Source organism: Aethalodelphis obliquidens, unplaced genomic scaffold (assembly GCF_003676395.1).
Source record: "Aethalodelphis obliquidens isolate GAN/ISIS:26980383/991018 unplaced genomic scaffold, ASM367639v1 scaffold4, whole genome shotgun sequence".
Lineage (NCBI taxonomy): Eukaryota > Metazoa > Chordata > Mammalia > Artiodactyla > Delphinidae > Aethalodelphis > Aethalodelphis obliquidens.
The window spans coordinates 11421260-11445310 of record NW_020837948.1 but is presented as its reverse complement, the minus strand read 5'-3'; the positions used below and the strand labels follow the sequence as shown (position 1 = coordinate 11445310).

The 24051-nt window shown below is 39.5% G+C and overlaps 1 protein-coding gene across 1 annotated transcript in view; it reads right to left on the bottom strand.

The window, feature by feature from the left end:
- The window catches only part of FBN2 (fibrillin 2), a 240178-nt gene that overhangs the window by 53713 nt on the left and 162414 nt on the right, over positions 1–24051 (bottom strand). Inside the window, exons 21-34 of the mRNA XM_027098697.1 lie at positions 21760–21897; positions 21117–21167; positions 20171–20296; positions 17328–17555; positions 16376–16501; positions 11852–11980; positions 10951–11076; positions 8544–8669; positions 7978–8100; positions 7696–7821; positions 7246–7371; positions 6031–6153; positions 3611–3733; positions 1906–2031 (exon numbers count right to left, since the gene is read on the bottom strand). Of these exons, the coding sequence (XP_026954498.1) occupies positions 1906–2031; positions 3611–3733; positions 6031–6153; positions 7246–7371; positions 7696–7821; positions 7978–8100; positions 8544–8669; positions 10951–11076; positions 11852–11980; positions 16376–16501; positions 17328–17555; positions 20171–20296; positions 21117–21167; positions 21760–21897 (1797 nt within the window). The remainder of the gene's footprint in view (positions 1–1905; positions 2032–3610; positions 3734–6030; positions 6154–7245; positions 7372–7695; positions 7822–7977; positions 8101–8543; positions 8670–10950; positions 11077–11851; positions 11981–16375; positions 16502–17327; positions 17556–20170; positions 20297–21116; positions 21168–21759; positions 21898–24051) is intronic.

Genomic DNA, 24051 nt, shown 5'->3' with positions numbered 1-24051 from the left:
TAACCTGTCCCTGAGGAGGTTCTTGCAGGTTCTGTACCTTCCCATTTTGGTGAAGAATACTGGGAAATGGCCAACTCCAGCAGTTTTTTAAACTCTATAGAAATTCTGAGAATTTATGATTAGAGGTAGATGCTGAGTGGAAAATGTTGTTTAGAGGATCAATTCAAAGGGGCATCAATTTATAATAAGATGGGAAAATATCAAGGAATTAAAGTAATAAATTCAGGATAAACTGTCTAAATGTGCCAGATCTCATAGAAAGAGAGAAGACAAAACCATAGAGAAACAGGCAGAACCATGGAATTGCATTTTGTGGATCTCAAAAGTTGGCATCTGGTTAAATGGAGCAAAGCGTGAGCTACATGTGTGCCACTCTCAGGTGCCCTGGCAACTGGGATTTCTCTCCATGGAAACAACATATTTTGGGAAAGCCAACATGAGAAGGAAGTACAGTAAACAGAAACTATTTAGCATCACCTTGAGGGAGGTTCTGCAAGAAGTTTTGGAAGACCCTAGGCCACAAATAATGGAACAGAATTATGAAAGGGAAATGCTGTCTTATGTATAAAGGATTAATTTTGAAATTTTATGTTGGCAAATGTGTCTGGCTATTGCTAACTTGTCCCTTTTCCCACCAATTCTTGTCAAGCTGACGTGGGTAATAAATCATGTAATTCCATAAACACATTGACTCACAGTTTCTACTAATTGACTTCAATGCTTAGAAGGAACCAGGACTAGGAAAAAAATAAAGCTCATTCTACAGATGCCTTGTATAAAATGGTTTAGGTTCTGCCCAACCTAGCAGATCAAAGTAGAAGCATGAATACTTTCAGTTTCTAATATCATCTTCCCAGAGCCTACTATTCATTCTCTCATTCTGATTCTCTTCAAATTGGTAGATATTTATGGAAATTGCCATGATCTTTTAGGCACACTTTCTTTCTTCAGTGACACTTCTGGTGGTGGGGCAGAGTCAGGCTCTACTCCAAGCTACCCCAGATTGCATAATTTTTGTTTGGTTGATGCTGGTGAAGTGTGTGTGTGTGTGTGTGTGTGTGTGCGCGCGCGTGCGCGCACACTGGCATTTACTATTTCTGTTCATTTGATTAGATACTCGTGTAGGGAAAGCCTATAATCTGGTTTCATTTTATAATCTTTGCTAGCAGTTAGCCTGAGTTTTTTTTTAAGGTTTTCTATGAATCACTAATTTTGTTAAAACCTTATGGCATATGAATTGTTTTCAATCCTTCTCCTTTATTTACATTTTCACGTACTTTTATGAACACAATGATGGCCCAAACTCTATGTAATGTGAATTGAGTCTCTAATGTAAAAGAAAATCCAAATTCTTTTTCTTGGAAAGATATCACACTAGTCACGAAGTCCCATTTCTAGGAAAGTAGGTGATGTCATAACTTAGAGGCAGGAGACATGACTATTAAGCAAAAGGTGTAGTTCTTGATGAGTCCCTGAAGAGGACTTCCAGTCCCAGACATACAGACAGTTGACTAAAGCATAAAGGTAATGCCAAAAATGAGCTACTTAGATTTTGATAAACACATTAAATAGCAGTGATTGAGGTACACAATATATTTTAAAAGCTGAACAGTTTATCCACATTTCATTCATTTAGTGATAAAAAAAGAAATAGTTAAAAAAAAAAAAAACGAATAAGCCAAAGTTCCAACTCTTGGCTCTTGGCCAGGAAAACTTCATAAGAGATGAAAGCCACCTTCATCATTATTCATTCGGCAAAATAATCCATGCTTAAACAAATGACTTTTATGTGTGCAGCATGTGCTGTGTATTCTGCTTCCAGGTGGAGCCTGTTCAGCCCTTTTTGTGGTTTCATTTGTTGTAGTTGATCCAACTTGGAAATGAGTTGGAATCCTGGTGACCCACCTTGGCAGGATCTGCTGTCTGAGGCTGGAGTGAAGCCCATCTCACACTCGCAGCGATATGCACCCGGGACGTTGAGGCATTGTCCATTCTCACAGAGATTTATGTTTTCTGCACACTCATCAACATCTGTTGAAGGAGCAAATTACATCTCTATTAAGTTCCAAATCTCATGACATTTTTTTCTTTGCTCTATAACTAAACCAGTCTCACTGGCTTGAGTTAGTGCTCATTAACATCAAACAACAATTATCCATATACACCTAAATAAGGGTATACAACTTGATAGCAGAGCTGTTTATGCCCTAACATTCAATTCCATTATGATAAACAGGAGGAACGAGGTATCTCTCACATCTGTCTCAGTTCTCTTTAATGCTAATTTGATGCATCTGTGTTACACCAACATCATTTAGATATAACCAAGAACATTGGAATTAATCTTAAAATGGTGTTAATTCATTTGAAAACATTACAGTATTAAAATGAACAACTTTTTCACTAGTTCAAGTATTTTTAAGCAAGTAAGGGACACTCTAAGGGAGTGAGGAAAGTTTCTTTCATGCCATTATAATCTCATTAAAATATTCTTATATTTAGGGCCTAACATTTGCCAAGGAGTGTGCTAGCTGCCTGAAGTTCATGTTTTCACTTAGTTCACCAACCCTGTGAGGTTTACAAGAGGAAGAACCCGAGGCTAAGAGGAGGCGACTGATGCCTGGGAGTCACAGTGATCTAGTCTGCGGCTGAGCCAGGGTCTAGGTCCAGCTGTGTCTGATACCAAAGCCATGCCCCTGCCCTCACACCACGGTGCAGAGACATGCTAAGAAAGATGCAGTACCCAAGGTTTAAAAGTAAGGAAGCTTTACAACTGAATAAACATGTTTTCTTAAAGAGGCATTAGAAAACTGTAAGTCTGTGTTTTTGATGTCACTAATTAGAAAAAACTATCTTTTAATTTGGGGTTTAAAGTGTGCACTGAAATTCAACTGAGAAACACCTATCTCTCAAGCTTAAAAGTATCATTCTTTATGTCCAGCAAGATGATCTAGTCTTTTACGTGAATATAATAAGTGGATGTTTTATCCTCAAGGAATGCAGAGTGAATTTACTCACATTCATTAAGCTCTTATGATGCATGTTTCTAAGCTCTTTACTTGTATTATTCCATTTAATCCTTTCAATACCATGTGATAAACTGAGATTTTGATAAACACAATAAATAGCAGTGATTGGGTAGGTCATAGATTTTATTTTAAGAAGCTGTATAGTTTTCCCAACATGTCATTCATTCAATGATATAAAAGAAAAAGGGAAATAGTATTTATTATTATTATTACCACCATGTCCATTTCAAAATGGAGAAACTAAGGACACACAGGTTAAGTCATTCACTTAAGGCTATATGGCCAGTAAGCAGCACAGGCAAGATCTGGATCCAGATGGTCTGACTCAGAGCCTGTATTTTTGACCATTATGTTAATTAATGAATAAAAGGAAATGACAGTCACTAAGAGTACATGATAGTAATAAATGCCATTATTTTAAAAATTTTCCAGGTTTTTGTGTTTAATGTAAGCAAAAGATACATATTCACCTTAAGTCAAGTGTAAAAACAGAGGTAGTGATTTCAGCCTCCTTTAACTACAGTCTTCTTCTGATGATGAAAACATACAGAGTGTTGCATGAAAATCAGGACCTCACCCACCTGAGCAGGTAAATCCATCTCCAGTGAACCCTTCGGAGCAGGCACAGCGGTAGGAGCCTGGGGTATTGACACACTGAGCATTTATGCTGCACTGGTGGGTTCCATTAGAACATTCGTCCAGATCTGCATGTCAAGAGAACATAGCAATAAAGTTCAGAAATGAAAATGGAATATTTAAACACCCAGGAAGATTTTCATTTGTCTTAATTTAAATGTAAACTGGCCCCAAACTGGCCAAATGGAATGTATTTTAGTTTACTGGTCAAGTTGCAGTTCTATATAATTTTCTAAGACCTCAGACCTATGATCCAAAGTGTTCATGCTACAAACATGGGCCAAAATAATTAGTTCAAGCGTTTTGTGAGCTGTCTAATCAACTAGAATTATAATGTTTAAAAGAAAACCAGGCCTAGATTTCTTTCTGATTTCTACCGAGGGTGAATTTTATCATTGGCTACCTTATCACTAAAAAAGGGGTCAATTTTCAAGATAATACTGAATTTCAGAGCAGGAAAATTACCATAGAGTTTTCAAGTTCATTTTATAGATGAGGAAACCAAGATATGATTCTTGACCTCATGGAACCCCTAGTCTAGTGGAAAAGACAGATGTTAAACACAGAGAATTCAATTAAATTTAATACTGTCATACATGTACCATGAAGAAAAGTTACAAGGTATAAGGAAATAAGAAGGGTGTCTAATTTGGATTGCAGGAATTAGGAAAGCTCCACTGAGGAAGTCATTTTCAGTTAACTTCGCATCTGAAGGATGAGCAAGAGTTGACCTGCGAACAGAAGTAGGGATGGGTCTTCCTTGCAGAGGGAACAGCACGTATGAAAACACTGAGAAGGAAAAGAGCTTTGATGTGACAAAAATTAAAGGAGGTTAGAGTGACAAAGAACAATGTAGGAGACCAGGGATGAAGGAAAGTGAAGCTGGAGAGATAGTGGGAAGATGCCATAGGGTCTTGTAAACCATGTGAAGGAAGCTGAAGTTTATCCTAAATTCAATGGATTAAGATGACAATTGTGAAGAAATCAGATCCATGGTTTAAAAAATCTACCTGGCTGCAATGTGGAGAATGGATTGCGGGAGGACCAGAGAGGGAGTAAGCCAACATATGAGGAGGTTCTTTTAGCAGCTAACGGAGAGAAAGGGCTGGGGTGGGGGGCAGATTGAGAGAGAGAACGGTTGTGATGAGAGCAGGGGGATGGAGATGGAAAGGAGTGGAGGGATTTGGATGCCATTTTGGAGTAGAGGTGCCTGGACATGGTTAAATCTTTTGTATTAGCGGCAGGCTATTTTTCGATAGCTGGCCAGAGTGATAGATGGACAAGAAGCACAAAAAAAGAGAGGCTAGAGGAGGGAAAAACAGTAAACAAATGGGACTAGAAAACTGGGAATGGGGATATAGCTGAAAAGTTGTGAGATTAATGATAGAGAAATGGCTGGACTCAAGTGGGTAGCTAGTGGACTTAGTGACACCGTGAGAGAACCTTCCTTAGCAAAGTTATTTAAAAACTATGTTAACTCAAATTCTGGAGTCAGCTCATAAACATTTGACAAGTATAAAACAATTGAGTAGGTAAGAAAGTACATTCAAATTAACTAATATTATTAATAAGAGATCTTAAAATTATCCTTTAATTCTTGCTGCAGGCTTATCAGGTTTTAATGAGTAATCATGGGGAGGTCGGTTTTGCTTGCTTTAATTTGTATTTTAGATAGACCTGGATAATTTTTACGAGTTGCAACATGCCTTATTGTTGAGGCACATAAAACACTGAACGTACCAAGCAGCACTATGAATGACATCAAGGGTAAAATCCAGTTCCTTGCCTCACAGCTATAAAGGACTTATTAGACTTTGGTCAAGAACTGTAAAACTTGGAGAATGGCAACTGCCTTCACATTCTCCTTCTAATCTGGCTTCTTGGAATCCAAGACATTTAGATTTCTCTGGAAGAAGAATTCTATTTTCTATTAAGAAGCTGGTATTGACCACTTACTATAGACCTAGGTTATCTGAAAAAAATCGTTTCATTCCCTTCATTTATTTCACTGGGTTTTAAATCTCACTGTTACTCTATGAAAAAACTGGAAAAATATATTAGTCATGTTTCATCCTACAGCTGTTTGGATTTCTGGCTGCACATCAAATAATTTTTACTGAACAACACCACATTAAAAAGCAGATGCCAAGGCATACTGTTGTAATTTGATCATTTATACCAAAGTTAAAGGAAACTCTTAGGCAAGAATTATCTTGCAACGAAAGACAGCCTTTAATTGTCAAGAGAATAAATGAAACTAAGAGGCATGTTCCTATTTAAGTATGTAGGTTAACAACTGTGCAAAGAAGAGCCTCTAGGGATTCTGTGTCTTAGCGAAGGTTATTTACATTTGCAAAATACTCACCAATACATTTGATGCCATTTCCAACCCAGCCTTCTCTGCAGCTACATTTGAAGCTTCCTGGGACGTTTAGACATGAGGCATGCATGTCACAGTTGTGGGCACCAATTTCACACTCATCCACATCTGAGAAACCGTAGTTAATATGAAGATAAGATACAACCTAGTTAATTCTACTTCCAAGAGATTTCTGTATAGGCAAAATTTTAAAGTAAACACAGAGAAAACATTAACGTCACTTTTATTTTTAATATGTTTAGACTCCAACAGGATTTGGAAGTTCATGATCCAAATCAAACAAGGCCTTCCCTGAAAGAAACTGCCAGCCAGAATATATAAAAATAATCACTGGAAATGTTTTCTGGAAAATGACCAGATGCTTTTATCAGTATTATGTATATAGTGTCTGTGTATGTGGTACACATACATATGAACATGCAGAGTTCTTCTTTCATTACTTGCTCTTTCCTGGAGGTGTCAGCTTAAGGCCTAGGCTGCAGTCTAAGTCACCCACCACCTGGCCTGAGCAAAATACCACACTAAAGCCTTGAGCAATGATGGACATTTGGCCCAAAGCATTGACCCTGGGAGTTCAACCCCCATCTGCCCTTCAAAAGGCTAAAACTATTTAGTAGAGAACAGGAATAAGAGATAAAATGAATGGGGTGAACAAAGAAAAAAAGCGAAGAGAGGAAATTTGGGCAGGGAGAAGAGAAGGCAACAGCAAATGGAAAGAGAGGAGGGAAGAGCAGAGAAAAAGATGGGGAAAGAAAGGAAGGAAAAGAGTCTAAATATAAGTTTTAGATTAATTTTTGTTAGTTTAAAAGAACTGTAAAACTCAGCAAACACCTGGGATTCCTCCAGGTCTTTTGGTGCTTCTTCCTTACGTATATCTCCTGTTTGGGCAGGAGAAGGTGAACGCTGCCCCAAGAGCTACCAGGAGCACATCAGAACCATGGGGGCCAGATTCCACACCCATTCTCCCACTCCGTGACCAAGCATGCAGCCAGGTCTGCGGCTTGGTAGCGGAGACCGTGCTCATCTACCACAGAGAAGAGACAAACGCATCACACATGCTCTGGGCCAGTTACTCATCACATAACTGTCACAACCTGGTGTGGGTGAAAGTACAAGAAATTCCAGGGAACAAATGATGCTGAAGGTTAACCTCTGAAATATAAGAAGCTGAAACACAGGGGATACAAGCTTGAGACCTACCTGTGCATCCCGTGGTCCCCTTCTTTACTGAATATCCCAGCTGACAGTGGCAAATGAAGGATCCCTTGGTGTTCTCACATTCCCCAAACATGCAGATGTTTGAATTTAAGTCACATTCATTCACGTCTAGGAAATTGATTTTCAACACCTTGGTTAATACTTGTTTATTCTAGTAATTCAAAAGCTATCTTTTAAACTGAATAGCATACTCATGAGATACACAAATAACGTTTAAAATATAATGTATTTGCAGGACACAGTATTACAGATAAATATATTGTCTTTAAGGATTTTTTTTTCAAATAATTCTTCCTTTTTGGCTTTCACATCTTCTAATACAATGGTTTGAATTTTAAAAATAACCAAAAAAGCCTTTTCTTCTTAGGTGCGCGCGCGTGTGTGTGTGTGCACACTGTACATAAATATTTATCCTGTTCTTATGGTACCCACCAATGCATGTTTTCATGTCCATTGAAGCCATGAAGCCATCATAACACAGACAGCGATACTCTCCAGGAATGTTGGTACACTGCCCACCATCACAGATATCAGGATTATTTTCACATTCATCAATATCTGATGATACAAAATCAAAATCAAATGAAAAACAAGGATGACTTTTATTAAGCTCATGCATTTTTTTCCATCCAGTTCCACACAAAATATGTGGAGCCAGATTTGTAAGATAAGATTAACCAGATGTACAAAGTCTGTGTATTTTCCTTCCTATACCTGCACACGACCTCCCATCTGGCATCAGGGCATAACCTTCACTGCAGCTACATTCATAGCTTCCTTCTGCATTAGTGCACTGGGTGTCACAGCCTCCGTTCATTATCATACATTCGTCAATATCTGTAAAAACATTGCCACCACGTTACTTGTCAGAGATACTGCCTTAAAAAAAAAAGAGAGAGTTTTTCTACTTCTTCTTAAACAGACAATGCTCCAGTGACTTTGGATTTTTCATGTTGATTGATCATTGTAACATTAGCCTTTCTTAGCTCCTCTCACTTCCTTTTAGACAGCATTTCATTTGACATTCAGCTCCTGTAACCTAAGATTAAAGAACTCAGATATACCATATAGGATGAAATATATAGAGAAATATAGGATGTTTCTTATTATAAAACCAAAGGTTCCTCTGCAAAACCACCAAACCATGGCATCTGCCCCCATTCTTAGATTTGTTTTTAGGACAAAGGACTCCCATCGGCGTCACTATATATTCCGTGCCAGAAGCATTCCTCCACTGACTTGAGAAATACAACTTCCAGACCTGCCTGGTCTACCCTTACCTGTACAGCCCTGCCGGTCTGGCGTGGCCTGGTACCCAGCATTGCAGGAGCACTGATAAGTTCCAATCATGTTTACACATTTTCCATTTCTACAGAGATTGTCACTCAGGGAGCATTCATTAATATCTATAAAAAGATACACAGAGTTAATGTTTTATGAAATCACAACACCACTTAAGTATCAAGAACATGCAGCATCAGAGCAATGGTCTCCAAAGGGCTTTATTTACTTCAGGGGGAAGTAAGATGGTCTCTTGCAGCAATTCAAAGAAAACGCCAGAATCTATATTTCTCTTAGTTCTATCTGCAACAGTGCTCTCCAGTGGAACTTTTTACATTGATGGAACTGTTACATATCTGTGCTGTCCAATATGTAGCTGTTACTGAGTGCTTGAAACATGGATACTGTGACTAAGGAACTGAATTTTTAACGTTATTTAATTTTGATAAAATTTAAATAGCCACGTGTGGCTAGTGAGTACCACATTAGACCACATCCACCTAGCACATGCCAGAAATAAAGCTTGTTAATACTTAATCTATGAATTTACACTGGCACCCTCAGCTGGTCTTAACTGGATGGTTACGTGTTGTCTAAATAACATGAAGGTTCCTGAGGGAAGACAGCTGGTTCCAAAAACAGAGGGGCTGAAAATAGGGCCCTCAGTTTTTAACTTTTCATGGCATTGTGTTTACAGGGCCTGGATAGGTGGATTACAGATTATATTGCCTGTTTTTAAGTAAACTAACCCTTATAAGATGGGCAGATGCCTTAAAGAAAACGCCTGCAAAGATCTGTGGAAGAAACTAGTACTAAGAATGCAAAAAGAGAAGAGCAAGAAAATGGTAGAGTGACACTTCCTCACACAAGTTACCCGTCAAACACAATCTAAGGTAAAAATCAGATATAACAAGAAATTCACCCCAAATTCTCAAAATTACTAAGAAGACAATGTGGCAGATTTATGTTTATAATCATGAAATATTTATTTCATTGAACATGCAAAAATACATATTTTATAATGGACATTATATCATTGAGGGGAACTTTTTTTTTCAGCTATAAAACCCATGAAGGGCTTCCCTGGTGGCACAGTGGTTGAGAGTCCTCCTGTCGATGCAGGGGACACGGGTTCGTGCCCCGGTCCGGGAAGATCCCACATGCCACGGAGCGGCTGGGCCCGTGAGCCATGGCCGCTGAGCCTGCGCGTCCGGAGCCTGTGCTCCGCAACGGGAGAGGCCACAGAAGTGAGAGGCCCACATACCGCAAAAAAAAAAAAAAAAAAAAAACCATGAAAATTAATTAGCAAAATAAACTGAACTTAGAAACAGATTCTGGATCACTGGTATCACAACCATGAATAAATATTCTGTAATTATCTGTGTGAAAAAGCTTTTTGAACTATTAAAGTGGAATTAAAAATATTTAAAACTTTCACCTTTTAAAATGTCTGTTCGAAAAAAGAAGCAGACTCACAGATACAAAGAACAAACTAGTGGTTACCAGTGGGGAGAGGAAACGGTGGAGGGGCAAGATAGGGGTAGGGGTTAAAAAAAAAAAAAAAGGGTTATTATGGGATTATACAAAAACACGAATGCAAAACTTCTGAGAATTGTAAAGCACGATAGAATTTAAAGAATCGTTCATTGAATAAAAAAATTTAAAAAATAAATAAAATGGTCTATGATTTAAGATTCACCTAATCATTAGCATAGCGATATAAATATGGGTTATAAATAAATACATGAGTAGTCGGGAGGTGTGCTCAAGCTATGTTTTTATTTGGGGGTGTGGGATCTGTCTATTTTAAACTGTTTAATTTGCTTACACTTTCAAGAAAGACTTACTGTGAGGAAAACATTTCCTGGCTAAATCAAAGCTTTAAAGCCTATGGAACGCTTCTTCAAGACCAGCCATGGTCGCACCTACATCCTCCGCCCCCCATCCCCGAGCTCAGGGCCAGTAAAGAGGCCTCAGTGCTTCTGTGAGGAGGGGGTTGGAGCGTGAGCTCACACACAGGTGAGCAGACCCCGTGATGACTGACACGGGGCACTGAGTGGATTCTTGTGCACAGGTGTGCACACAGGCAAACTATCAGGGAGCAGCCCTTCCAAGGGGAGCAGCTGTCCCATCCCAGCCGACCCGGAGGAGGGAACTACAAGGCCTGACACAGGGTCCCTCACACAGGGTCCTTTCCAGTGCGCTTGTAACGAAAACGAGGGGAACTGGGGTAAGCATCTTCTAAAGACACAGCCTGAATCCAAATGTACAGACTCTGAATTCCCAAATTTTAATCTGTTAGATTTCACAGGCCCAAACCAACCAGTTCATGAGAATGACCTCTGATCTTTATGATATTTACCAGTTGAACTGGGAGGGTTTTATGTGCTGAGGAGACAAACTCACCCACACAGTCCTCACGTGACGGTGACAGCTCATGTCCCAGTGGGCAGTCACACTGAAAGCTGCCCTCAGTGTTCACACAGGTGCCACCCCTACAAAGGAGAGGGTTACGTTCACATTCGTCAATGTCTGAAAGGTAAAAACGTGAGAGCCATTAAAGAACTCTGAGGAAAAAACGTTCACGCACACAGCATGGGAGAAAGATTCATTATCTGAGGTCATTGTGACTCAAACATGAGACATGGGTTAGTAAGAGATGGGATAACGCTCTCCTCACTTTATGATCAGTAGATAAAAGGTTAAAGTTCTACTCTGAAAAGATAGTGAGCTATCAAGGCTTTTACTTGTATGAAATGAGCAGGCTCATGAGAGGTAAAAATAAACAATATTCGCTTTATATCACTCTAAACTCCAGACACCATATGTCTCTATCTCTAATCAAAGTGAAAGAAAACTCTTAGACTGATCACTTTCTGTATCCCATGAGCTGAGTCCTATAAGTTGCTAAAAATCAAACGATGGGCTAAAAGGTGGGCAATGCCAGGAGTGTTTGTAATAACACCCAAGTAAGAAAAAGGACATGGGATTCGCATGACAATATAAATTTGGGGGTCACCACCCACTACCATACATTTTCAGTGACTCCCTCCTCAGCAGTTAGTCTGTGGTGACTTCAGATTCTATAAATAAGCAGAACCCAGTCTCAATATCTCACTGCCATTAAGGCACCGAGGGCCTGGGGCTCCCCAAGAGCTATCGAGGAGCGGATATCCTGTCTGACACTTAGATCTGTTCTCTCTCTCACCACAGGTCCTTGCCAAGCATGCTGTTCACAGCTCTGAGACAGGCCAAGGTCGCACTAAGGAGTCTGTGCTACACCGGTTTGCAGACCTGAGCAGCTTACCCATGCAGTTCTTCATCATCATGAACCCGCTCTCGTAGCCTTCGAAGCACTCACACTCAAAGCTGCCCGGCGTGTTGACACAGATCCCACTCCCACAGAGGTCAGGAGAAATCCTGCACTCGTCAATGTCTAGTTCACAGGGTTTAAAAGAAATTCAGAAAACCAGAGTGAGATGAGAAGGTGTTAACAAACAGAGAGGTTTGGCCTTCCGAGCAAAAGTGCTGGAGGAAGCAGGGGCGAGGCGTAGAAGGATGCGTTTTCAGGAGGTCACCTCGAGGGGGACAGGGCTGCAGGCATATTCCTTTCCCCAACTGCCAAAACTGTCACAGCCAATGGGCAAGGGGGCCCTTTTTGTCCTTAAGGATTCTGGAATTGTGGATTTCTCTTTGTGGCTTAGAAATGATAACAGAAGGATGAACCAAGCAACTGGGATATGAGCCGACCAAGGCAGGTGGCAAACGAGGAAGCAGTGGCCATATGGATGGAGTCCCATGCAAAACGCAAAGCCCACGCTGGTTCTGCTGCATTAGCCCACGTCCGCCCCTGGTGCGGGCGTGAGAGGGCTGCTGCCTCTGAGCAGGGGTGGCTAGCCGGCCACAGAGACAGCCTCAGAGGCAGATGTGACCACTGAACCCTGAGCTGGAGAACGCGCCTATATGGCAGGGCCATGGAATATGCCCCAACTGTGTTTCTGCGTCATATTCAGACGGAAGAGCCTACTGATTTAATTTTAAAATTAAAAACAAACGATAATGATGGGCTTTTGCGTTTGTCAATTTTTACATACTACAGTAAATAAGAATCTTTAATAGCAGCACTTAGACTCTCAAAAATAAGATTCTCTGAGAAATCTCCCATTCCTGAAATCAAGATTTTCAATAGAGCAGTATGTCTGTAAAATAAGATTAAGAAAACATGACTTGCTTAAATATTTTTGTCAGAGTGGGAAAAATGTTTTTGCCAGCATCTGTTTATTCTCGTGAATTTAAATTTTTAAGTTTTTCTATCACAGGATTTATAAATGGCTAATTTGCACACATTCTCTTGCGGGGGGTAGGGAGGGTAGTCTCAGCCCCTGCTTTCTCCCAGCTTTTGTTTTCTTTCTATTGATTTTTCCCAATTGCAGGACATACTGAAAAAATGCAGGTACTTTCTTTTAAACAAAAGTCTTAACAAAATTGATTGATTCAATTAAGCAGGTAATAATATGCACACTAATTCTCTTAATTTTTATCTATCAGTATCTAGGAACTGGTGATGAGAGCCATATGAAGAACACAGAATAAGTTCAATGGCAGAGGAGGGACAGATTTTGGCTGATGTGATGTGGTGGGAGCTGCATAGTATAGATTATGAACTCTGGAACCAGATGACTGGGCACAAATCCCACTTCTGTCATCTTCTGGGTGTAGGGGCTTGGGAAAGTCACTTAATTCCTCTGTGCCTTAGTTTCTTTATCTGTAAAATGGGGCATGTAGTAGCACCTGCCTCATAGGAGTAAGCGAACCAATGTTTCTGAAGTGCTGAGAACAGTTCTTGTCTCATAAAGAGGGCAGTATATATGAAAGCTATTCGCTGTTAAGAATTAGCATTTTGGAGGAAGTGGCTTTTGAACTGATCCTGGAAGATGGCATAGAAATTCTAACTTTAAAGATGTAGAATAAATAGAAGGGCAAGAGATAAAATGCACAGATGAAGAAAACTAATGCATTTCAGAGAACATCAAGTCATAGAGAGGCTGATAATGGGTGCAAGTACAGGTAAGATAGGTACGGTTACTGAGGGCGCCAGCGTGGGGAGCAGAAGATGGGCCTTACATGCTGTGAAGAAGGGCAGCCAACCGTGTCCCACTGTCCTTTCACATTGCATCCCACAACACCGCAGTGCTGTCAACAAACTTCTCTTATACAGTATAAACGAGTTGAGTTTCAGAGCCATTAAGTGACTTGGCTAATTTCACACCAAAAACAGGGCAGTCAGAACTGGAAAAGCTTCTTTATCTACGTCTAGGATCATCTAAGTCAATAGAAGTTGTTTTGCGGGAAGTTATACAATCCAAGCCCTGCTTTAGGATGAAAAACCTGGTGGTTGTGAAAATGAAGGATCTAATTGGAAACTTACTGGGGTGGGAGACGCTGGAGGAATCTGCAGTGTAGTAGAGACTGCGATGTGCTGCCCAGGTCCCCCTTCAAGAAGGAAGGACTCACGCGTCCTTGCCCTCAGCTGTCGGGACTGCGGCTGGCAGAAAGTCCTGAGGTGAGAACTGTCTTCAGGAAGCACCTCAGCTAAGCGGACCTTCCTCACAGTCACACCCCTTCTTGGGGCAGATGTATGCAAAGATTCATCATGCAGGTACATAAACACCTAGCCCCTCCGCCCTAATCAAGACAACTGTGATGTGCTTCCCAGATGCAGAGCTCCCGGGGCAGGTGGGCTGAGGACCACATTGGGACTGCATCACAGCCCACTTCTGCTTCCTTTCCCCCCCTCCCAAGACCAATCCTTAATAACCTTCGTGCCTGCTAATCTCTGCTCAATCTGTTTCCTGAGGAGCTGAACCTACAGCAGCAATAGTGTAGAAGAAATAGTACAAGTACTTGAAATAACCATTTTGATGGAAGAATATACATAACTTTTTCACTTTTCTATTGGGAGAGGGAGGTGTCAAAATTAAGTCTGAGGCTTCAATCCTGAGTGAAATGATACTATTAATATATCCAAGGAAGTCCCTAGGCAGAGGAAGGGGGGTGGGACAAAGGGAGACGAAAACAAAGAGTAACTGTCCAGATGGAAGTTAGAAATGCAGGAGTGGAACTCAGGAGGACCAGAGAGCTAGAGATGGCACCTAGGAGTCAGTTCAACAGAGGCTATCCAAAAAGGCGTGATGGTAGATGCAATTCTGAGAGGCAGAATGTTGAGAAAGCAGAGGATTTTGGAAAATGCCCAAGGGATGGAAAATGCCAAAGACAAGAAGAATCTGAGAAGATTAGAGATGGAACATCATAGTCATGATAGGACAACTCAGACGGGAAATACCATGGAAGCTAAGAGAGAAGAAAATCAAGGAGGGGGTTGGCCAGAGGTCAAGGAGAATATGCACTGAGAGAAAGATTTTTTTGAACTTGGCAAAGGTGTTTTTTAAGAGTATATATATATGTGCCTGAAGGAGGGAGGTCAGCATTCAGGGGCTACAAAGCAAATGGTTACTTAAAAGAGAGGAATGAGAGGTGAAAGTAGGAAAAGAGCATGGTAGCTTGAGGGAAAAGGAGGGCTGAGGAGACGCTCTGCACTTGTTTACAGGTCTAGGGAAAGAAACCAGTAAAGAGGGGGAGATGCCAGAGAGAGAGGAGTGAACTCCGCTAAGAAGGGCCTGGAGAAGAAAGAGGGAAGGAGAGTGAAAGCAGAGAGTTTCGCTGGAAAATTGCAGAAGAACATCACATTTCCTTCTCTGGAAATGGAGGAGAGAGTAGGGCTGGAAAAGGACATTTTATACCAGAGAAGAGGGTGTGTGAGAAGGGTCCTGGCAATCAGGTTTGACTTCAATAAAGAAGAAAAGGAATGAATAGCGATACGAGAGGGTGTGTAAGCCAGAAGAGGTTTAGAAGTGCCGCTAAGAGAAATTTATTAAGGGACGTAAAGAGGTGAATACAAGTATCGCTCAGCAGCAGCAAAGGCCTGGTTGGGGGCAAATGCAGGGACCTCGGTCACCTTTTCTCAGGCTCTCCCCACCAAGTTCAGCAGCCCCGAGTGGAGAAAACAGTGGTGAGGGGGTTAGGAGTCGGGGATCGGCATGGAAGGCACGGCAGAAAGACAAGACGGCAGAACTCCACAAGACCAGATGGATAGTTGTGAAATGCTCAGGGGATAGTCTAGGCTGGGGAGGGCCAGGAGTGAATCACTAGGATCCTATGGAGTACGAAGCTAGGAAGAAGTCAAGAGAGACACTTCAATGGAGATCAGGAACGCGTAGTGGGGGCAGGAGAAAAGGGAAAATTCCAAAGAGAATATGTAAAACGAGAGTTCTGAAAACAAGACCTTGGAGACATACTTCAAGTGTTTGGAATAATTTGTTATATTACCTAATAGAAAAACTTGGAATTTTGTGTATTTTCTTAGAGAGAAGGATAAGGGTATGGATATGGATTGTGACTGAAGCATAATATTAAGAAAACTGCCCACAGATGAGGAAAATAAGTTACAACTTCTCTATTACAAACCTTAAAATTTGTAACAGAATGTCAAGTTTATACAAGTGTTGATTTAATGGCTATATTCTTTAGTACTCATATATTCTGAAAATCCTATTGTTATACTGTTCTTGTAGGTAGCACAGATATTATTTTCATGCTCTTTTGCAGCTCTCTCACAAGTTTGCTGGAGAAGTGGTTTAGGCATCAGGAAAAGGAAATAAAAAGAACAATGTACATGTTCCTAGTGAGAAGATGGGCTTTTAAAGGCAGTACTTCCCAATAGCAAAAGAAAGAGAGCCAAGGTTTACCCAGTACAACAGAAGAATAGTCTCACCTGTGCAGTTTCTTTCCTCCAAGTCTAAAGCAAAGCCACTATTGCAACGGCACTTGAAACTTCCAATTGTATTCCTGCACTTTCCATACGTGCACATCCCAGGGAATGCTTTGCATTCATTGATATCTACAGGCAGAACAGAGCTGGAATGTAGAGCCAGTTGATATAAAAGAGTAGGTCCAGCTTATCCTTAAGCTGGGATGAAGTGAGAGCATGGCATGGACATATATACACTACCAAATGTAAAACAGATAGCTAGTGGGAAGCAGCTGCATAGCACAGGGAGACCAGCTCGGTGCTTTGTGACCACCTAGAGGGGTGGGATAGGGAGGGTGGGAGGGAGGCTCAAGAGGGAGGGGATATGGGGATATATGTATACGTATAGCTGATTCACTTTGTTATACAGCAGAAACTAACACACCATTGTCAAGCAATTATACTCCAATAAAGATGTTAAAAAATAAAAGGGTAGGTCCATCATTTTAAGTTAAAAATCTAACATGATGGAAAAGAATGTACTCAAGTAAAAATGGGGGATATCAAATTTTTCAATGATTACATTGATGCCACACAGGAAGTGTCAACTGTGAAAAAGATTCTGTATTTTTACTGAACAGTTCTGATCCTTTTATTTCTATTTGTTTTGTAAAGTTTAGGGGAGATAGAGAACTTTTTGCAACATCAGGGCTGCATCTCATCAGGCTGTGCTGAGGAAAGCAGCAGTACAGTAGAAGGCTGTAAGAAAAGTGAGATTAGCTGTCTTTTTTAGTATCTTCACTTCAACACCAACTTGTACAGGTGATTTATACTCCTGGGCCATAAGGCTGGTTGCATGTTTTGTTTAACAAAGAAAATAAAGTGGGAAATCAAATGTTTAAGGCAAAATCAATCTTCAGAGAATGCGGAAGGTGAGCTTTAGTGCAGAGAGACCAAATGCGCTGCTGACGGTTACCTTTGTAAAATGGCCTCCCAGTAAGAACGTCCCCTCTGTTAGCAAAGCCAGGCCCCCGGGGGCACAGGGTCTCGTACTCCGTGGTGCCAGGTTTGGGGCACTCCTCACACTCAGTGCCCCAAGCCGCCCCGACTGCACAGCAGCAGGCATCCATGCGGAACTTCCCAGGAACAGGACGGACGCATTCATCCTCATCCCACTTCAAGTAACACTGCTCCATGCGGATATCTACAGGGAAAGGGAACCACAGTTTGAGATTAAGCTGTAAGATGCACTGAACATTCACATACCAAATACCTGCTTAGGCCCTGGGATGAGGCCAGGCCCTGGAGACACACTAATGAGCAGGAGACAGAGTCCCTGACCTCCTGAAATGGATACCATAATGACAGTCATTTAAAGAGAGAACAGGTGGGTTCTCCTTCAGTGTTACCTAATTCTCACCTGACACCTTCAGGAAGAAAAGGTTCCCTTGGGATAAGATTCCTTCTTATCATCAGCTATGATCCTTTTTTTGTATCACTGACATCAGAAAGAACAAATAACTTTAGCATATTTTAGGGCCACTGAAATATGAGCAATTCTGTGATTAGTAGGGGGAAAAAAGCATTTGAATTACATATGTTAAAAGTTATAAGAGCCTGGTAGAGTAATCCTGTGCCTTTACTACTGAGTTTCATATCAATATTTACATCAGGAATCAAAACACTGTCAACATATGGCCTGTGAATGTTTTGATTTTAATATTAATTTTGGAAACCTTTGGATAGTACATGTGCTTTACAGTTTGTTGCAGTCTCCACTACTCCTTATTACCACCTCACTCATTTATGTTAACTTCTTGGCCCCTGCAAGCATCTGAGTTTGATTTAGATCAACTTCTATCAGAGCAGTTTATCTCTTTTGTTCTCAGAATATTTTCCATTTTCATATGCCAATCTCTTGAAACCTTCTCACATTCACAGCCACGGTAAGTTATTGTAGCAAAATCTAAGTAGTGACAAAAAGCATTTAACGATAAAGATGTTAAAAAAAGAAGCATTTAACAGAAGTACAAGGATGAAGAATCTGATATATCCTCTTAGAATATTACAAAGGCATGATTTTGAGTGATATTACTGAGAATTTATTTTGCTGAGTGATAATTTAAAATCAATGATATAAATTCATATATAACATCATTTAGTTACTGAAGGCAATTTGATTTCATTAGTTATTGGACCATACTGATACTATTACTTTGTCATCTTCAAAAGATACTTTACATTTTTCTAAACTTTGGAGATAATTTAAGAATAAAACTCCAAAAAGAAGTTTTCTTTATAATTGGACTTTGGATATTATAATTTCTAAACAATTCCATATGATTTTTTTTCCAAATGATTTTACAGTCATACTTTGTATCCAAATTTAAATATGCTGTCAAAACTTAGTTTAAAATTTGTGTTAATTATAATAACTAAACTGTATGCTGTTGCAAACTTTTTTCCTACTACTAATTTTAAAAATCCCTGTTTTTAAAATACTTTAAAGATCTTTGAATAGAATAGTTTAAAAATATTTATTATAGAGTTTTGGAATAATTTTTAATATATAATTTTTTGAATACTTAGTTAATATATAATTTTAGAATACCTATTTAAATACCTTGAAGATCTTGGAATATAATACTACCATTGCTCACACTTTGTCTACAAGCTTAAATTTCAAATACAAGCCTATGTAAAGTTATTTTACAAACTAAAAACTTACTGTTTCATAAGATATTGGGAAAAAATCCCTTAAGTAAATAAAAAATTGTTCGGAGACAACACAGAATCAATAGAAGTTTCTCTTTCAATCATGAAACTTAAGTTTAGTCAAGAATAACGCTGATAAAAAATAAAGTCAGCTAGGCATTTCTATAATACAATGCTGACAGAAAGAGCTTCCTTATTTAAAATCTTTAGAAAATAAAGCATTAAGAAAATTTAAATTCTGAAGATGGTAAAGGAAGAGGTAGGATCAGTCAATGTTTTCACACAGAAGCCACATCCAAACTTTGCCATGACTTTCCCCCCTGTCTTGTCAAGGAGCATAGCTGCAATGGGCTGGTAAATGTTAAACTTCAAACGCGAGTCTCCCATTTTTTTCTATGTTCAAAATATACATAGTTCTCTTCTTCCACTGACTCAGTGTGAAAATCTAAACAGTCTAAAATATCTGATTAAAGAACTTATAATTTGTGTGTGTGTGTGAAAGTTGGGACTCAAAAATATATTTGTACGGCCCATGCTCATAGAAGCATTATTCACAACAGCTGAAACCCAAGCATCCATCGACAGATGAGTAGACAAATAAAATGTGGTACATATATACAATGGAACACCACTCAGCCTGAGGAAGGAGAGAAATACTGATACATGCTACAACATGGATGAACCTTTAAGACACCACATTAAATGAAACAAGCCAGTCACAGGAGGACAAATATCGTATGATTCCTTTCCTATGAGGCACTTAGAGTAGTCAAATTCATAGAGACAGAAAGTAGAAGCATGGATGCCAGGGGCTGGGAGAGGGATAAATGGGGTGTTAGTGTTTAATAGGTACAGAGTTTCAGTCGGGGAAGATGAATTTTTGAGATAAATTTGAGAGTATACTAACTTTCTGTATTATACAGAAACCATTTCATTTAAATTCATTCACTTGAAAAATATCCTCTGGTGAGTTTCCCCCAAATATCTCTCTTAAAGCAAGTTTTCCAGCTATAGACCAAATAGTTTTGGTCAGGCCACTCTCCAAAAAAATAAGAAAATTCATGCTTGGTTTCATGCATAAAACACAAGACAGCATGGACTTACCCAAACACACACGGCCAGTTCCATCCAACGTAAGGCCTTCAGGGCACTCACAATGAAAAGATCCTTTGCTGTTAACACAGCGTCCATTTGGGCAAACGCCAGGAAACACCTCACACTCATTAACGTCTGCAGGGAAATGAAGCAAGCAGAGAGAAAAAGATGTTACAAGTAGAAAAAGCAGGTGTAGTCTTACTTCCTGTATAGCATATTCATTCTGCAATACAATGTGGATTATTACTTGAGTTAAGCAGAAATATTCCACAACGAAGCCACCGGGTTCCCTGGGTACCAGCTGTGAAAACTACCACAGTCTTGCCCGTCCATAAAACACATCCCAGACATACACCTTTGCCAGCTGTTCTGTGCCTTAAAGGCTAGTGATGTCCTCACAAAAATTCATCCAACAGCATAAAGAGGAGAAATGGGAAATTCTAAGCTGTTTCCTAAGAATATTATTCTAAAACATTTGTTGACTACATCTAGTATTTTTATTGAAATTCCAAGGTTTTTGAAAGTGATAAATATCTCCAAAGTGTGAGAGTGAATGTTAATTTTTTTTTATTAATTTTAAATTCTTTTTTTTTTTTAAACCCCACATTTGTTTATTTATTTATTTTTTTGGCTGTGTTGGGTCTTTGTTTCTGTGCGAGGGCTTTCTCTAGTTGTGGCAAGCGGGGGCCACTCTTCATCGCGGTGTGCGGGCCTCTCACTATCGCGGCCTCTCTTGTTGCGGAGCACAGGCTCCAGACGCGCAGGCTCAGCAGTTGTGGCTCACAGGCCTAGTCACTCCGCGGCATGTGCGATCTTCCCAGACCAAGGCTCGAACCCGTGTCCCCTCCATTAGCAGGAAGATTCTCAACCTCTGTGCCACCAGGGAAGCCCCAGTGAATGTTAATTTTAAATACTGCTCTAAAGACTTAACAATGTCATTCAAGAATGCACCCACCTTCACAAGTAACACCTTTAATCCTGGCAAACCCTCTTGGGCAAGCTGTATCTGTGAGAACAAAGGACACATTTTTACTTCATTACAAAAAACACAACTGTCTTAAGCTCAAGAAACAGTATAATGGAATCTAAATTGAACTAAATAAAAACCACAATCTGGGCTTTAGAGGCAAAGGACTCCAGCTGCCCTCTGTTCAATTCAGTGGAGCACATGACATGCTGTGGTAACTCCATTGGTGTTGACCCATATTGAGATTCTCATAATTTTTCCTACAATTTCCTTTTGCTTTCACACTGTCAACCAAATCACAAGTAAACAAAAGATTTAGAGAAAAGAGACATCATGCTCTACCGGGACACATGCAAATAAGAATATTGGAGGATACTGATAGTCACCCAGTAGCTAAATTCTAGTTGATTCCCTTCCTTATCCAAACTATTCAGAAGGTCTGCTTATAGTAAAAGGATAAACCAAATACATATTTCAAGAAGTGAATACATTTTACCAGAAAAGACAACATGTTGGGGAGGGTAATGATCTTATGGTCTGCCTCATGGTGGAAATATACAGAGAAAGAGATGCCTATTGAGGAAGAAGCTTTCCGATGCGAAGCCCAGAAGCCCGCTGGCCAGGCTCCTACCTAGTTCACACCGCTCACAGGGGCTCCCCCAGGCAGCCCCGAGGGTGGCGCAGCATTCGGATTTCAGAGTGGCTCCGTTAATGTTCACCTCACAGCGGTTGTCCTGGATGTTGAGCCAACACGTCCCTTTCAGGCTGTCTGAAAAGGAATAGGAAATAGTGAGGAGCTCTCATCTCTGAAGAAAACAGAACTCAGTTCTATACACCAAAGTCATTATTTAATAGTATTAAAAAACAAAACCTTATTTAAAAAACTTTTTTATAGACATTTACACGTACATGCATTTAAATATAGCATATTACATACATGAAAATTAAATATGGTACTGTATATATTTCACACGATATGATAATTAATACAATTATATCTATGGGTATTCCAGGAGCAGCTGCTACTGCCCACGATTTTGTACTGGGATTTGCAAATACAGGGCATTACTGTTATAAGATCATTACTTGTATGAAAAATATTCATAAGACTTATTCTTTATGGCAGATACTTTGATATTTAAGATTTTATCAAATAACATTCTCCAAATAATCTCCTTCTCTCCTAATTCCCCACCAAATAAACCACACACAATTTCCGTTCTGTTGGAGAGAAGCCAGCGTCTCTCCAACCGAAGATAATTATTTGATGAATAATTTGAATAAAAGAAATCTTAAAGATAAAAAAAATAAACATCACTCATAAAACCACCGTTAAGACACACCAAGGCTAATATTTGATGTATTTTCTTTCAGGCATCTTTCTATAATACATATGTATAGCCTTATCTCTAGTTCAAAACGTAACACGTTTATGATAAACTACTTGAAGAAATAGCAGAGAAAATATAAAAATCACCTGTAATCTAACCATCCAGAGGCAACTACTCCTAACTTTTTATACTATGTTTCTACATCAGATTTAAGTTCTTCCTTAAATGCCCATTAAAAAGCCAATTTTGAAGCAGAGAAAAGGAATCCAAAGTTGACATGGCAAATATTAACTGGGTAAAATAAATCATATGTGAAGTTTTCCTTGCAGTACTGTGGCTCTCAGTTTACTGTGCATAACATTACCAAGCTTCTTGTTAAAATGCAGACTCATAAGTTTCCAGGTGTGTGGCCCAGGAGTCTGCATTTGACAAGCTCCTGAGGTGATCCCTCTGCAGATGATATGTAAAACAATTTAATAAAGCTTAATAGCGTAGTGTGGTCACAGTCTTGGAAAACAATAAGGAAAAAGGCTATTCCTACAGTATTTTTTTTTTCATTTTTTAAAATAGACTTTAATTTTTAGAGCAGTCTTAGGTTCACAGCAAAACTGAGCATAAAGTACAGAGTTCCCATATACTCCCTGCCCCCTCACACACACAGCCTTCCCCACTATCAATATCCCACATCAGAGTGGTACATTTTTTTACAGTCAATGACTCTATACTGCTATGAATATCGTGTACAGGTTTTTGGGTGGACATAAATTTCAGGTCATTTGAATAAATACTAATGAGTGCAATTGCTGGGGTGTATGGTAAGAGTATGTTTAGTTTTATAAGAAACATCCAAACTGTCTCCAATGTGGCTGTACCATTTTGCATTCCCACCAACAATGAATAAGTTATTGTTGTTCTACATCCTTGTCAGCATTTGGTGTTCTCAGTGTTTTGGATTTTCACCATTCTAGTAGGTGTGCAGTGGTGTCTCATTGTTTTAACTTGCATTTCGCTAATGAAATATTATGTGGGCATTTTTTCATATGCTTATTTGCCATCTGTATATCTTCTTTGGTGAAGTATCTGTTAAGATCTTTAGCTTATTTTCTAATTAGGTTGTTAGTTTTCTTATTGTTGAGTTTTAAGAGCTCTTTATATTTCAGATAACAGTCTTTTTATCGGATATGTCTTTTGCAAATATTTTCTTCCAGTTTGTGGCTTGGCTTCTTATTCTCTTGACCGTATCTTTTGCAGAGCAGAAGTTTTTAATTTTAATGAAGCCTGATTTATTAATTACTTCTTTCATGACTCATGCTCTTGGTGTTGTATCCAAGTCATTAGCAAACCTAAGGTCATAATAAATTAATATAAACATAGACATTACACCCTTCACAAAAATTAACTCAAAATGCATCACAGACTTAAATGTAAACTACAGTATTTACTTTAAAACTCATCTAATAATAAGGTCAAATAAAGTTATACTGCTAAAATCAACAATAAAAAAAAATACAGGGCTTCCCTGGTGGTGCAGTGGTTGAGAGTCCACCTGCCAACGCAGGGGACACGGTGGGTTCATGTCCCGGTCCAGGAAG